This window comes from Dermacentor silvarum, chromosome 1 (assembly GCF_013339745.2).
Source record: "Dermacentor silvarum isolate Dsil-2018 chromosome 1, BIME_Dsil_1.4, whole genome shotgun sequence".
Taxonomy (NCBI): Eukaryota; Metazoa; Arthropoda; class Arachnida; order Ixodida; family Ixodidae; genus Dermacentor; species Dermacentor silvarum.
In genome coordinates, this window is record NC_051154.1 from 359,109,804 (window position 1) to 359,127,083 (window position 17,280).

The window sequence follows — 17,280 nt, forward strand, 5'->3', positions numbered from 1 at the left end:
TCAATTTTGAATCGCTTCTCGCATCTGCAGCCAGCAAAAGCATGGCCTTTGAGATCAGGCTATGGGATCCTTTTAAAGCCGTCGCTGTGCCGTGACTTCAATTATTTGGACTATCCGGCGCCGTCACTTCCTTTTAGATAACTCCCTGCTGTCGTTAACATCTACTGCAACCTCAGTAACTGTAGTGCGATGTTTCAGTGCGCGTTGTAACTGTGTTAAGTCGGAAAGCATCGAATGTACGATGGTTTTTCGCTCGTGTGGCACAGGTTACACCCGTGTCGTCCGTATCTTGCTTTGGTATCGGTGTGCTTAATATGCGTGGGTTGAGCTCCTGTCATCCGTGCCTTCTGTGTTAATCTTGCGACCGGCGACGATTCCTCAAAAAAGCCACATGTCTCTGCAGCGTGCGTGTGTCCTATGTCAACAAGAACAACTCTTTTACTACGAAACAACTTTTTATGAAATATTGTATATATATATATATATATATATATATATATATATAAACACTTGTTGTATAGTTGGTGGTGCAATGAACTATCGAAACTAATTATCGTACAATTTCTGATATGGGTGCATTTTATAGTAATCCATGCGTGTCAGCAGAGCATTCTTTTTTTTAAGTTATTTCATCATTGCGTTCTCAGGATCTTTCAGACGTTGTCAGTTTTAATTGTTTAATTGCACAGATCAATGTATACCCTATGTGTCTACCAAACATTAATTATGGGGAGCTAAATTTAAATTAAAACTGTTGGCATGAGCGTCACCTTTGTTAACATATTATGTAATAGAAAACTTTAATATATACAATGCAGTAATAAATAAAAATATGTCCTTTTGATGAAATAAAAATGCAATGGGTGCCCGCGAAATAACTCTAGGTGGTGAAACTTGGACCCTTGCTGCACTACCACCAGGATCGGCTCACATGACAGATGTATGTGCCATTCAGTTTGGACCCTTTCTGCTCTGTTACCAGGATCGTCTCACTTGTTTTTTGTCGACATCTCGGACACGTGTTTTTATTTAGATCCTATGGCCATAGAGAGCTTCGCTGTAAAAAGGTAGGCGTCATACACACTTTTATGTGATGTGCTTTGACATTACCAGTAACAAAAAAAACTATGTCTATTCCTCTCATCAGAAATCTTATGATGCATTGTCATTTCAGTCTCTGATGTACTCGTGATGCTAAACAACATTAGACGATGCATTTCTGATGCCTGTCTGATAGCACATTAGGAATGCATAACGTTCTAATCAGAAAGTCATTGTTCATTTTCATAAGGGTATTTGCCTGCACCGGCGCATCACTGCTTCGCACTTCCCCAGGTCTCACGTTAGTGCAGTTGCATTAGAGTTGGATTTGATCTACACAAGCGTAGGAGTTCAGAAAAATTGGAGCTTCATTAAGCGCTCGATTGAAGCAGGGTTTGAGCTGGATTCGAACTGCATTTCAGCTACATTCTGCAAATGCATGGAGTTGTCACACATCGTCCGACCGCAGCCGAAGCCGCGGTTGCGCGGTGCAACCGTTTCGTGCGAGTTAGCGCAACGTGCTGTTTTGCTTCTCTCGCGTCCGCCTGCTGAGGACTTCGAGCCTGATTTTTGTTAATACTATTGTGAGGTTCTCAAGAACAGCGTAACCCTCCACTCGGCTGACCACCAAACGCTGACGATAAACCTGCAATTGGTGTACGTGCTCTCTGGTCAAGTTTCTTAACGTTGTGTGAACTTCCATGAAGATATGGAATAACTGCCTTCTTTGTGTTACCACGAGTTTGTCATTCTGTAACCTGTGTCCGTGCGTGACCAGCACATTTTACTTTCTTAAGTCTGCCTTCCGCGACACTAACCAGCGAACATGAGGCATATCCAGCGGCACTGAAGCGCTATACCTGAGACCGAATGCATTATTCCGCCTTGTGGACACAGGACTTCTTCCAGGCATTTGTAAGGCAAGAGACAACAATACTTCTCCTCACGAGTTTTGAGTGTACAGACCCAAATGGAAGTAATGGCTTGCCAGCCCTAGGCTCAAACTTCCAGCACACGTGTTGTCTCAAGTCTCAAAAAAGTGAACGCGCAGGCGCAGAAACCGGATGTTATTTTCTTCAGAAAGCTCATGCGTGACGGTTAGTGAGCACCTATCCCCACGTGGATCTACCTGAGGACGTGTGTGCAGCGGGTGCGTGCTTGGGCAAAAATACGTGCTACATAAAAGTGCTTTTCCGAGAGTGAAAGAAGCCCAAGAATACATGCTAAATCCCTCGAGCGACCTGTCGCGCGGCAATTTTGCGTCTATTAGCCGGCTGCTTTCACGCTCAGAAAAACACTTTTATGTGGCACGTTTTGAGCAACCGAAAGCTGTGTCGGGAGTTTTTCATGCTGTTCTGCAATTTTCTCATTGGCACTTTTCATCTAGTTATACTTGAGAAGTTGATCAATCAATTAAAACTGATGATCTAATTAGGCGGAATGCAAAAAATAATCTGAGTATCTCCAAACCACGGCAACCATCAGTACCTTGGATCTGTCCAGATACGTGGTATATTTGCATAATGTTCAACCGTGCTGCATGATAGTTGGGACACCGTATATATATATATATATATATATATATATATATATATATATATATATATGTGTGTGTGTGTGTCTACAGACAGACATAGCGCATCCAAGACATCGAGATAGCATGCACGCCAAGCTAAATACTCATCACATCTGCATGTACAAGCACTATCATTATTTCCATCATCATAGCGACCCAATAATTGTCACTACAAATATAAATAAACATTTACTATGGGCTGTCCAGAGGGCCCACGATGCGGCGGTCGGGCATGGCCTGACTGTCCCAACGTGGGAGCGGCCCGCTGCGCGCTGAGTCGCGTACCTCAGGACGTTCATTAAACTTTTACATCCATCCATCCATCCATTTACCGCCGAGCCTCTTGCATGGTGAATGTCGGTACTAATGCGAAAATTTCGCGACACACTCTCTTACCATTGCCGAAATGCGTCAGGTTTAAAGCCTGTATGTCGCCGGGTTCTTCTACGGGGTATCAAAGATGACGATGATGACGCTGATTATTAGTGACATCCGCTTTCAGGCGGCGCGGTGACAAATAGTTACCTTTTTTTTCAACCAATACTCTAAACTTCTTTTCTCGATCTCGAGTGCTGACCAGTAACCATTTCTATTCGTTTGGAATCCCAATGCTTCTCGGAGGGGGATGTTCCCCACAGGTATCTCGGCATTGCATAGCGATGTGCTGAGTCGTTCCCGCACGGTTGCTTTGACTGGAGCAGGCACGTGCCTTATTCTGTGGCACATATTTGCTCCGGTACGTTTTCGCCCTGCGACAACCAGTACGGGCTGTAAATGTCAACGTAGTGCCCTTTGTGTTATGGTACAGAGTTCCTCTCCCGATTACTTTCTTGCCGCATCTGGAAATGTCTATGATCGTTTTTTTTTTGGTTCCACCCTTTCTATGCAATGCATTGTATCTGTTTCTCTCATTTTCTTTTTGATGACCCCCAGTTGTCTACGTACGCTTTCGAATACTCTCTACTTGGCTTCGAGTTTTGTTTACCTCTTCGTCCATCCCATCTCGACGCTTTGGAGCTACAGGTAGTTGGCCCTTTAGTCGACTATTTCTTTTCATTCATGTTCCTGAGACTTTTTTCACTGACTTCGAAAGAATCCCAACCCCCGGTGACCCTGCGCTGCTCATTGTGGTTTTTCGCCAGTGCAGACAGTGCAGATTCCGGGGAGCCTCATTAAATCCCTGTAAGAGCCAGCCGCTTCCTATAGCTGACCACTGTACTCCCGTCTTGTGAGAGTAAAAGATTCGCTTACAACCAGTGCATTCCAGTTCTAGCGCGTCCAATGCTTAGTGGCATCGTCCTATAGTGGTATCCGGGGAACGCAAGTACCCTGAGTGCTATCACGTGTCAAACGGCGCGTTGCTTTCACGCTCAGGGGCAGTGAAAAACGTTGGCTATCGTATAACACTGATTTCTCGGTAGGCAACAAGCATTGCGGAAGAAGGCGCAGTGCGCACAAGCTGATATACCTGCTCTGATAATGACAATTAAGAGACGTTTCTCGCGAGCATAAAACAATAAACACGGATGAGGTAGCGTGGTGACAGTGCACAGAGATGGAATTCTCGTCTCTGCTATGCTCTGCCTTATGTGCGACTTTTATGAAACCTAAAAAATACAAAAAAACGCCACTGCAATACAGGGCAGTGTGAAGGTTCAGATTGACAAAAAATAAATAAAGGCAGTGCCAGCGTGTTCTGGCGATAATGCCGAAACTAAGAAATTATATCGAAGAATATGAACATCTGTCATAGAGGCGCACGATTTTATTCGTTTGAATTCATCACAGTCATAATGATTGTGTAAGAAGGCACCACGTAGTATACAAGTGTCATTAGTGCAGTTCAGAACATGGGATGACGTGCAATCCTCGAAAGCAACTATACGTTAGATTGTGCTCCATTGTACAGACAAACATAGCTCGTCAACAATTTAGAGGGTATTCAAAATTTAATATCGAGGTTCACAGAGATTTCTGTAACAAAACAAAAACGTGAGGAACTTCGGATGACACAAGAAGCAAAATGACGGCTGAAGTAACTGATTTTATTGGGCCCCAGCATGGTCCAGCATGCGTGTCTACAAGGCACGTCTGCGGTCAACTTCACTGGAAAGTTATAAATCAGCCTATCCCAAAGTTAGGTTCAAGTGTAATAATCGCGGCCTGCTACCTGCATGCAAGAGGAAGGCTTTGCTAGAAGCTAGGATGTTATGGTAATGACGCATGGGTAGTGGCGGTAGTGTAACAGTATTCTTAGGCCTCTGCGTGGGGTAGACCTGCGCTTCTCCAGATTTAGCGATTTTTAGCAACGATCGAATGACAGCGTCAGAATGAACGAAACTAGAATGCAATAAATGGAGGGTGCGTTGGAGCATTGATCAGTTATCATTACTGTTTCTATTTCCATTGTGTCTATTTCTGCATACCGATTATTTATTCACTCCTTGAGCTCGGTAGCATGTGACAGATAGCATCAGGTTGAGTCGCTCCACGCTATGTGTGCTGGAATCTTAGCTTGCTACAACATAGAGATTATTCTTTACTTTCTTGTGACAGTGGCATTTCATATGCACCGGTAATATGAGTATTTCGCCTTACACAACACTGATAAATGCAATGTCATGTTACATAATAGGTCGGTCCCTCTGTCCTGTTGGCACAAGCAGATGTCTTGAATTCTCCCGTAAACTGACAGCGGTTAGCACCCGCGGCAAGCGAGTCATCCATGGTGCCCTTATGCTCCAGCCTCCAGGTTCCTTTTTTCTTGTTTTCAGCGCAGACGACCACAAGCCAAATGAGTGCCAGTACAATGAGTGCAGACGCCAGAAGTGTGTACAAGCTGTCGTAGGCGCCTATGTTGTCCCTGAAGTAACCTGTAAGGATAACGTATTAATGATATCAGTGATGGCACTGGAGTAATAACGAGAATGTACAGTGGTGGTGTCGCAACGTTTTCTAAGGGTAGAGAATATTTTGTTGCTTCCAGTCACACAACGTAAGAGAAAAACCGCAGATACTTATTGAATCGAAATTTCAGTCTTTGCGTCTGTATGTGTCAGTGTAACACTTTCATTTCTTTGGTTATATGCGGCGGTAATAGATTTATATATTGAGTAATTTAATAGGAGTAGCGCACGAACGTTCTACGCCAAGTCTAAGTACTGCCGTCGATATTCTTGTGATCACTATGGCAGTCCAGTTGCCTAACAAACTGTTCACTACACTGACTGTATTTCGCATTCAAGAAAAAGTAAAAACAAACATCATAACTAATGTGTAACGAGTTTCTGGTTTATTTTCGCGCAGAGTTTCTATGTTATCAACATTTTATTTCGCCCATATTTCTACCCCAACGTCCGTTGCCTGACTCAAAGCACCGCACCACAACATTTATGGTAACTCATGGACTAAATTCAGCCGGCTATGACGAAATTCGCCAAAGAGGCTCAACGCTGCGACCTCTTAAAAGCCGGCCACATTACTTAGTGAATTTTCTTATTGCTCTGATCCTGCGTTAGCCATTTACTAGCTGCACATGGGTTTCGCGCCACGGTCGGTCGTTATCGGTACCACCTTATGCTAAATAAAGTAGTAGAAAGCTCTTAATAGCTGACACGTTCCAATACGTCATACAATTATGCATGCCAGATTGTCTTGACACATAACTTGTTGCCAGAAGTTTGTCATCTGCGTATTTTTCACGCTTTAACAGCCGTTGACCTTTCCTTGTTACACACTTTCCTACACAGATATTTAGGTTTTTACTCACATATAGTGCAGCTGCAATTTAGGGCTATAGCTGGAGTGGGAGTCGTTACGCAACTGTTTATCAAATGAAAGAATTCAACCAAGTGTCATTGAAAAGCAAACACATACAAAAAAGAGCAATAATGCAGATGAATCAATTTACATGTGTGCAAGGTATGTTGCTATGCATCCCGATCATTTAACGATCAATCCAGCTTTGCAATTACTGGTACTGACGCTCAAAACCTCACGATAAACAAAAAAAACATCTTGCCTATGAGAAATGGTTTCAGCAGGAACAAAGGACCAGCCACCGTTCCCACAATTCCATAGCTGATGGGCAGCCTTTCCAAGCCCACGTACTCGGCCATGATAGCAGGATACATCGTCATTCCACAACCGACGAAAGTGGCCACGCACAGGCAGATGGCTAGTATCGACACGTAGGAGGTAGACCACGGGAGGGCGAGCAAGCACAGCCCCATGAGCAGATAATTAATCATGACGAGCGTGCTGCGCTTCAGGTAGCCACGATCCGCCAGCACCGGAAGTCCAAGTCGCCCGACGGTGTCAGTGATTGAAAAGAGAGGAACCAAGCCGACGGCTGCCGTCACAGATGTGCCTCGATCAACGGCAAAGTCTGGCACAGTTGTCATGAAGATATCGAAGTTGTAGTTGTAGATGATGTACGTCACCATTATTACATAGAACATCGGACATTTCAAGACAGTGAGGCCATAGCGCAAGCTTCTCGGGTCAGGTGCTGGTTTATCAGTTAAGGTCTTTTCAGCGATAATTTTCATGTCTCCGCTCTCGATGGTGAAAATCAATGCCTTAGCCTTCTGGGCGGCTACTTTCTCTTGGTGTTTCTTTCGGCGAATCCAAACAGGTTCCTTAAGGACGAGGCTGATCGCCGTTACGTGCATCACAATGGCACCAAAGATCATAACGCTGGTGCGGAAGTTGTACGTTTCTTTGAGGAACAGGAGAAGCCTCGGGAACACGAAAGCCGAGCTTGTAGAACCGGTGTACATGATCCCGAGAGCGAGGCCCTTATACTTGTCAAAGTACTGGTTGATGAAGACGAACAGCATCATGAATACAATTCCAGAGCCGAAACCTGCGCAAAAGACAAAACGAAAGCACTTAGGGAAGGCTATTTTAGGCATCCCCGTCAAAAGCACGCTTTCAAAGACAGTAACCACGAATGATATAAACACAAAGTGCTAGTGTATGTATCTGGGTCCATTTTCTCATCCTTTACAGGACGGGATCACATAATATGTGAGCTGCTGTGCTGTACTGTAACACTCATTTTCTGTCTTTCTTGGGAGTGGTGTAGCGACAATTTCCAATAGTAGTAATATCAATTTATAACAGATATTGTTATGGTTCATTATGTAAACGACTAGGCACTGCCTATATAGCTTCAAGTAATATGGAAAGTGTCATTCTTTTTACGAAAATGTTTCTGCTGAAGTTAGGAAGGATTGTTTTCTTGCTCCTAAGAGCGGCGAAAAAGACGCGAGAAAAGATACAAAAACATCACGAAATATACTCCGCTATTATAAATCCACTAAAGTTGTGTTGACCGCTGGTTCGGACCTGTGGCCGAGAGACGTAGCACATTTAGAGCATAAACTAAAAATAACTGATAGCATATTTAGCGCCAGCGGACAAGGACCGGAGGGAGACGACGCTATATACCTCAATAGACCAGGCGCTAAGTACGCTTTTAGTTTACCAACACGCCCAGCATATGGCAATGAAAAATAACCAGTTTTATAACAGGAAGTAGTTATCCCTAAGATTCAACAACAACAAAAAAATAAAAATACCTGCCTACCTCTTGCCACAGACAGTTTTTTTCGGGTGTTTTTGATAAAGGCGCCCACGTAAGATCGAGTACTCACCGAACAGGATACCAAGAGTTGCTGTCATCCACGATATGTTCGGTGAAAAACTGCTCGTGATTAGGCCCATCCACATCGTGACGCTGCCCGCGTACATCACCGGCACGGGTCCGAACCTCTGGCACAGAGGGCCAGCAACAATTCCTGGGTAAGCATGAATACATACTTTTAAAGGCTACTGTTGGGACCGCGATAAAAGCTTGCAATACAACAGGGAATACTTCCTGCTATTTAATTTTATACTTCGCGCCTTCTCAACATCATTTTGCATGAAGCCAATTCGGCGCACGGCCGCGATGGCCGCTTTCTTTTGCAAGAAGCTCAGTGGTTCATGTAAGGGTAGGAGCTCTACAATGTAGATTGTCACGAGTAGAACTATCTAATCGAAAGGTTAATTAATCAAATGGTGTTAATCTCATGGCAGATTATAGAGCCTTGGCATTGCCTGCACAAAAATGAGAAACGTTTAGTTACCTTTCAACTATATATAGTTATGTGCACATCGCTAATTCACATGGATCCGAACAGTCCTTAGCAGGTCTTCGGACCTGCTATACCTGTGCACATGCGACACGCATGCGCGTCAATACAGAGAAAGCACGACGGCGCCAAAGCCAACGGTGACATTTCGAATGCACCTTGAGTGTCCGTATAGTTGCTGCCACGACAAAATACACAGTACGTCGCACAAACGTGTGGCTGAATAAAGATTGTCACAGTATCAGTGTAAAGACTGTCGCCCATTTGAAACATTCACCATATAAAGGTGTTGTCATATTTGTACGAGTTATAGAGTAAATCTTAGTGGAATTGATTAACAAATGATAAGTAAATAACGTTATTGCACGCTTGTCACTACGGCAGCTGTATAAATGGACTATAATATTCACAAGCGGCGCCACATACGTGAAATATGTTGTCACCCGAATCAAGCACATGGAGTTATCACCCCAGTGTGTATGACAATGCGTATCGTCATGCTGACATGTCATTAAAGAACTGGACATTGAAGGTATAAGCCACGTTAATTTTACGCACCAGATGTCACAGCGAATGATTATTCGTATCCACGGTCAAGCAATAGAAAAACCTCGGCGTATACATAAACGCAGGAAACAATTACTGAGAAACCCACAAAGATAATCTGAAAATGAAAGAGAAGCGCTATGCAGCAACATTTAAACATAGAGCACTGTGGGGACACAATAAGTATGAGGTGGTGCGCGGAATCTGGAAAGGCGTAATGGTGCCAGCGCTAACGTTCACAGATGCTATACTATGCTTACAATAGTATATCATGTCGTGGCTAGAAGTTAAGCAAACATTGGTAGGCCGGTTGGCCTTTCGAGCCCACGGTAAAACCACAAATGGGGATAGTGCAGGGTGGCATGGTTTGGGTCTCTTTTGAAGTCAGAGAAGCACAGAGCAAAATTAGTTTTGAAGAAAGACTCAGGAACATGAATAAAAGTAAATGGGCATATAAAGTGCACAACTATCTGTACCTGAAAACGTGGCCAAAGAATGAAGGAAGAGGTCAAAGAAGTTGGCAACCAAGTACAGGGTAATTGAAACTGTAAATAGACACCCAGGAGTAATCAGAAAGAAAGTGAGAGAAACAGAGACAGTTAAATGGATTCAAAGAATGGAAGCCATCAGGACCATGGAGATTTACAAGAATGAGAAAAAAAGAAATCACAAGAGAAAATCTGTAAGATAACAAAAAGGGCAGTGCCTTGCTATTTGAGTCTCCAGTCGGTTGCCTAAGGACAATAACGTACTGGAGCAAATATTCGGAACTAGATGAGGCATGTGTATGCTGAAGCAAAAACCCGGAGACCACTCGGCACATCCTAATTGAATGCGAAGGGTTTCACCCAGTCAGACCCGTAGGGGTCAGACGCCTCCCGGATGATCTTGAATTTAAAGTGGATGGAAATATAAGCCAGTCAGCAGTCGAGATAAGGAAGAGACGTGTAGAGTATCGGTGGAAAAAAGCAGGGAAGAGATTGATACGGCCGGATCTGTCACATGCATTGGTAGCGGTACAAGGTAGATAATGAAGGGGGGGAAAAGGTTAAGGAGATGTATCCCGAGATGCTAGAAAAAACATATAGAGCATACTACAGGTATGCTCTACATAACATGTAGAGCATACTTGTAGAGCATACTTGATGAAGCAGGCTAGGTGACTATTTTTCACCACCCCGTTTAAAAGAGGCTGTTTATAAACTGAGCAAAAAAACGAAGACACAAGAAAGAAAACACACAAGACACCAAAACACACACGACACCACTGCGCTCGTGGTGTCGTGTGTGTTTACTTTCTTGTGTCTTGATTTTTTTTGCGCAGTTTATAAACGTCTAAAAGCTATGAACCAACTAGCCCGCCAGAACGTCCTACAAAAGAGGATGCCAAAAACCATAACCATCCAGAACGTCCTACAAAAGAGGATGCCAAAAAACCATAACCATCATTCCATATTTGAACCGGCCAAAAAGGCACAAGCAGAAAGAAGTTCGGTCAGATGAAAAATTACTCCATCTCCCGCTAAAGGGAACCATGTGTGGATGCGAAGCAGCGGGGAGATGGCAGCGGGGACCGCGAACTGCCATGGCGCCCCCAGCGGAGTATGCAGCTGTCGCACCACCTGTCGTGCGTGCCGCTCCGGAATCCTAGAGGAGAGAAAGGGGGGAGCGTAGGAGAGGAGAGAGAGGGGGAGGGGACGCGAATGCGCTGTGGGGGTGTGGCACGCGGGACCGACGGACAGAGCCGCCGGCAAGAAATGCTTCTCATTTTAAAGTACACCCAGCTGTGCATGTGCATGAGTGGTTCCGCAGCCAAGCAATAATGTTACCCCGGAAGTTCAGGCATTTTGCAAGCGTTGGAAGCATATATTGAATGACGGGTTGTTGAAGTAGAAATATAATGCGAGAGGTGTTTCTTATTCAGTCAATGAATTATTTTTATTGCGATAGCAATTATATGGACACTCCAAAGCAGATTTCTGCCGTCAGCGTCGCCGTCGCCGTGAGGTTCCGTATGACGTCAATGGAGATGAAATCGTCGCCGCGCGCCGCCGAACGCTGTATGTGCGAGTGAAAGGGCGCGAGGGACGCGCGCTTTCACGGGGAGTGAACCCACGGCGGAGAACAAACGCGCGTTCTGCGCCGTGCTCCCTTAAGGGCTGCAGAAGTAGGCGTCTCTTTCCTCCTTTACAATCACCATATATGTCGAGCAAACGCGCCTTGTTCCGACGCGCGAAAAGCAGTGGAGGGAGGTGGAGGGAAGGGAGGCGATGTTTAGCTGCGGCACCAAGTGCCTATTATTGCGATAGCAATTAAAGTTGTCGCAGTTTCACCTGAAAGGTGAAGCATCAATTGCGATAGCAAATTTGTAGAGAGATATACGGAGTAATGATATTAGCTTTATCAGCTGTATAAACTTGGACATGCAGCAGCACCGGCAACGCGCCGAACTGTTGTCGACGCCGTCGGCATTTTGCCCGCGTTTCGCTCAAAATGCGTGCGGCGTTGGTGACTGTTGCCGGAGCCTCTGATATAAATAGGCACTTGGTGCCGCAGCTAAACGTCGCCTCCCTTCCCTCCCCCTTCCCCCCCTCCCCACGGCCTCTCGCGCATCGGAAGAAGGCGCGTTTGCTCTACATATATGGTGATTGTAAAGGAGGAAAGAGACGCCTACTTCTGCAGCCCTTAAGGAAGCACGGCGCAGAACGCGCGTTTCGGCGGCGCGCGGCCACGATTTCATCTCCATTGACGTCATACGGAACCTCACTGCGACGGCGACGGCGACGGCGCGACGGCGACCGCCGACGGCAGAAATCTGCTTTTGAGTGTCCCATATAATTGCTATCGCAATATGGACACTCAAAAGCAGATTTCTGCCGTCGGCGTCGCCGTCGCCGTCGCCGTGAGGTTTCCGTATGACGTCAATGGAGATGAAATTGACGCCGCGCGCCACCGAACGCTGCATGTGCGAGTGAAAGGGCGCGAGACGCGCGCTTTCACGGGGAGTGAACGCACGGCGGAGAACAAACGCGCGGTTCTGCGCCGGGCTCGCTAAGGCTGCAGAAGTAGGCGTCTCTTTCCTCCTTTACAAGCACCATATATGTAGGCAAACGCGCCTTCATCCGACGCGCGAGAGACCGTGGGTGAGGGGGGGAGGGGGAGGGAAGGGAGGCGACGTTTAACTGCGGCACCAAGTGCCTATTTATATCAGAGGCTCCGGCAACAGTCACCAACGCCGCACGCATTTTTAGCGAACGCGGACAAAACGCCAAGGGTGTCGACAACAGTTCCGCGTGTTGCCGGTGCTGCTGCATGTCCAAGTTTATACAGCTGATAAAGCTAATATAATTACTCCGTATAGCTCTCTACAAATTGGCTATCGCAATTGATGCTTCGCCTTTCAGGTGAAACTGCGACAACTTTTTTGAACATCATTTAGATGTTTAATCTTACCGATGTTGATATGTTGTATACGTGAGAACACTGATTGCTACGCTGTAAATATAATTTATGTATAATGTTTTATAATAATACAATTGTCATTGAATGTGAACGCATTTCTTGCAGTCCTACATTGTCATGCAGTTAGATTGTCCTTCAGCTTTCCTTTTCTTTTGTCTTCTTGTGCTCTTTCTAAGTTTAATATGTCTTGTTTTGTTTTATGTATCTAATAATGTTACTATTTGTTACTTTTTCCCGGTTATTGTGGATCTCTCGGTCGTATGCAACTGCTGCGCCAACTGACATGCTGGCTTTGCTAGGTGCGGCAGACATTGCAAAGGTGAATTAAAAGGCAATACACATTATCATTAAAATAGCGGGCATATGATGGTATTGAGGTATTTGATGAGTTTAAAGCAAAGATCTTCTGTGCGCCGAGGTAGAAGTGCTCAGGCAATGTAATATTTCCTTCACGTTCCTAACGGTTATAGCCTTGACGATCTTGAAACACTTTCTTTGCTAAATGTAGCTATAGTTATGTTTGCAAGTGCACAGATCACTCCTTATGCTTTTAGAATTGACGACTGTCGTGAAGCATCCCCATTTGGAAACTATTTAAGGAATATTATTTCAGCAATCTTATCTCATCTCGAAGTGATTTCCGCGATTGGCCATCGCCGCGGTGATTAGGATAGCGATAGCCCGTTATGCGAGCGATCGTTATCATGAGCAGTGGGTGCCCCAACCGAAGACAATGAGGAAACGATCCTTCTGAGAGGAGCTTTCTCAATACGAGAATTGTAAATTACCTACAGTAGTCGGTGTGGCTGATAAAGCATACCGATCGTGGTCAAAGAAGAAAGCTTGCGATAACAGTTACTTTAGCGCATTTTAGACTGATTGCCCCAAAACGAAAAAACCTTACAGCGTTCTCGACGTAAGTAACGACGCTACCTGTACTCCCAGAAAGGAGAGAGAGAAAGAGATTATTAAATGTGTGCTGGAAATGTTTGCAGGATCATGAGCCTGACATTCTACTGCAGAATGAGATTAGTGATGCATGAAATGACCCACTCATACTCAGACTGTACCCCTACTCCTGTACTGGTGCACTGGCCTGTTGCCGAGGTTAGCGTGACCAGAAAAAAAGGAGCACGCTTGAAGCTGGTGTGATCTTGCGTGGCTATTGGAGCCTTGTAGATAAACCTGCAACTACTGAAAATCCCCGTCTTACGGAATCCATGGGATCCCAACGCGGCAGAACCGACACCAAAATACACCACGTTGCGTTCGCTCACCAGCTAGATTGCTGACGGCACCGAAGAGGCAAATGGGCCACGCGGCCTGTCCGCGATCGACGCGGAACTCTTCCATCATGCCGATGTACAGGAAGCCAGAGGACCGGATCGTCGCCGATGTCATGAATGTGACAAGTGCGCAGAGGCCAGCCATGTACCAGCAAGTATCCACTCCAGGCTCTCTGTGCGGCTGCTTAGGTGGCGGCAGCTTGTTCACCACGCCGTCTTCTTTGCTTTGTTCGAACTTGTAAGCCATTTTTCAACTGCACGGAGTGTAAAATAATAGTAAAGCCTTTTGCTTTCTCTGTTCAACGTGTCAAGAGTCTGTTATGTGCAAGGAATCCCCTCTGAAATCATCATCACTAAGATCATAATTTATTCTGCCTTAAAGGCCCCCAAAAGGACATTGCATAAGAGTGTCTGTGTGGGGCGGGGGGAATGAAGCACTTACAGTGCGTGCCACATCAAGTAAAACAAAGGACACGGCTGCAAAGACACTAGCAGAAAATTGCCGCAAAGACAGACAGGGTGAAGGATACCGTCAGAGCAAAATTTAGTGAATTGAGATGTCATGAGCCTTCTGATACTCTAAATCCGAATGATACTTGAAAACTATGGATGGAAGAAAGAACACGTCAGCTGGAAAGACCTATGCGCTTTCACCAGCAAACCGTATTCATGAACTCGAGCGAATCTATTGCACAATTCAAAAAAAATTACCGTTGCACTCAACAACCACAGCGTTTACAGACAACACTTTTTACGCCAGACCGCCTGCCACGGCATGCGTCTACCATCGACTACGACGTTTATAAACCTTTTCCATTGAGCTTCGTTTGCCCATTGCAATGCTAAAACACTATAGATACGCATTTTGCGAGCATGACAACATTTTGCATTGTCCATCAGTGCCTCGACAAATTTATATGTGGCTGTAGGATATTGAGATTACGGAAACTATTCCATGTGGCATCTCAGTCTCTTAAAGCACTACAAACAGGCGAGCGATGTGTCATGAGACATATTTCGCTACATATCGGTGTTCTTAAATAGTAAGAGAAATAATAGTAATAATCAATGAAATGAAGTGTTTTGTTGTAAAATTTGCATTGGTTAAAAGAAACGGCGCCTTTCCTTCCCGTGCGAAGTGCAGCTAAGATAATACTGTGAGCAACTTTTAATAAAGCGAAAGCCTTATTTCTATTATCGTTCAGTGGACCTTTAAAGTCCTTGAGCGAAAACGCGTCGACGACATAAAAGGAACAAAAGCTATCACCATCAATGGTCCATACGCCCGTAAGCAAACAAGATGGATGATACGGCAAATTAAGTGGATGAAACAGGCGAGTCAAACGCAATAGAATTAAGATTGATGACTTAGCGATTGAAGAGAATTACTAAGCGAATTAGACTAACCGTATTAAGAGGATGAGTAGGCGAATTAAGAGGATGAGCAAGCGAATTAGGAGGAATGACTAAGCGAAGTAGACAAAGCGAATTAAGGGGGATGTGTAATTCATGGGTCCGTCTTTAATGCATCGGCACTTGGGCTTTCGCCTTGAAATCGTCTTAAGGATAACATAAGAGACCCTGTGGATGTTTTACTGACGGCTGCGCAACTGTTACTTATCTTTATCCACAATTCTAGGATGCTGATCTCGGTGCCAGTATACAGCCATTAATATATACTATTGATCTAAGCCAACATCTTTAGGGTACGGAAGCAATTATAAGACATTGTTGGCGTCGAATTACGTATTAGGTATAGCTTATAGTAAGTGTCGTAGTTCAAGAGCTACCAGTCATTTCTTCCCTTTACATTGACTACAGAGCTCTGCATTCTAAGCACTGTCCCTGCCTCTTCGTAAACCATAACTTATCGATGCACAGCAAAGTGCACGCCAGCATAACGGGAGAAAGAAAGCCGTTAAGTATAGAATAAATGCCGCGCCTAGATTTTTTGTGGGCTTACTTGATCGTGGAGCCGTGTCTTCAACGGTGGGCACTTATTTATTCGAGTGCCTCCGGACCACCAACCGAGCAATGCAGACGACAGAAAGCACTGGCACCTGTGGAGTGCAACGATGAGACGACGTTTGCACGTGCTGCTAATTTCCTTGCACTCCTTATATGTTGACATTTATCACTGACCTACGTCTCGTAGCTGGGCGAGAGAGGTTAAAAGAAGGCGAGAGGTTTTTGTCTTCTAGGAAGAATATTGCCAATTTTGGACGAGAATGTTCTATGCTGGTTTGGTCCGCCACCGCCCACGGGGAAAGGAGACGAAGGAAAGGGACAGCCTGCTACTCCCTCCTTTGTTCGCTTACCCGGAAACTACCGTTAGCTGGAGGCAATGAAAAGGAGAGGAGCACTCTTGTTTAATGACTTAACAGCTTGACTCAGCGACAAGGTGAAGATAGCAAGAAATAATAAAAATACGTCTTCGAGCGACCTCTTGGTGCTGTCGGCTTTCGGATCAGATGTCAGAAACCTCGCAGCGGTGGGGAGTGTAGGTTGCAGAGACCGATGGCGACGTAAAATTCAGTCGCTACAGTTACGTTGCATTTTGAAAGCATGTGGAAACATCGAGAATGATAATGTCAAACCTGGAGTGAGCTGCTGCTGAGTGACTTGCAGTTGCTTTATCGTAAACAAGCTGATGCATGTTCTTTGTGCAAGGCAGGCCGGTCGACGAAGAAGGCGTTCTAAAACGACGAAGCTTTTCGTTTTAAATTCTTAGCAGATCCTTTTTGACGACTTCGTAATAATTACAGAAGAAAAATAACGACCGCATACATACGGTGCTTTTCTGCTGAAGGCTATTCTTATCTTGAACTCACCCATGTCTGTTTCTGAATTCTTTTTCAGTATAAGATTTGAGGAATCAACCATTTTAAGGATATGCTGGTTGTTCACTTTTAGAAAGGAAGCATCTACTTTTGGTTCTTTCTTTGCTTTCTTGTATGGGGTAAGTGGTCTTGTGTAGTAATCATATCATGTTTTGCTTCAATTTACTGAGGCAATAAACAAGCCAGTTCAAGTACAGGACTTTCTTTTTTAATTATTCAGTTTGCTATGAATCTCCAGTAAAGATGCTAGGAAACGCGACAGGAAGTTGTAATCACTCATTTGTTTTTCCAAACCAATAAGAAGCTTGAAGTATATGATTCCATTATATTTTGCCTTTCTGATGCAATAAATTGTCGCTTATTCCAAGCAAATTTCTTATTTTCCCAGG

At 44.8% G+C, this 17,280-nt stretch overlaps 1 protein-coding gene across 1 annotated transcript; it reads right to left on the reverse strand.

The window, feature by feature from the left end:
* Positions 1-5,236: 5,236 nt before the first annotated feature.
* LOC119445048 (monocarboxylate transporter 9) lies at positions 5,237-16,116 on the reverse strand. Its single transcript, XM_037709378.2, has 5 exons — positions 16,015-16,116; positions 14,043-14,305; positions 8,278-8,421; positions 6,639-7,484; positions 5,237-5,490 (listed from the first exon to the last, which is right to left on the reverse strand). Exons 2-5 carry the CDS (start codon positions 14,296-14,298, stop codon positions 5,237-5,239), a joined length of 1,500 nt encoding a protein of 499 aa, XP_037565306.1. The 5' UTR covers positions 14,299-14,305; positions 16,015-16,116.
* Between the last annotated feature and the right edge of the window lie 1,164 nt (positions 16,117-17,280).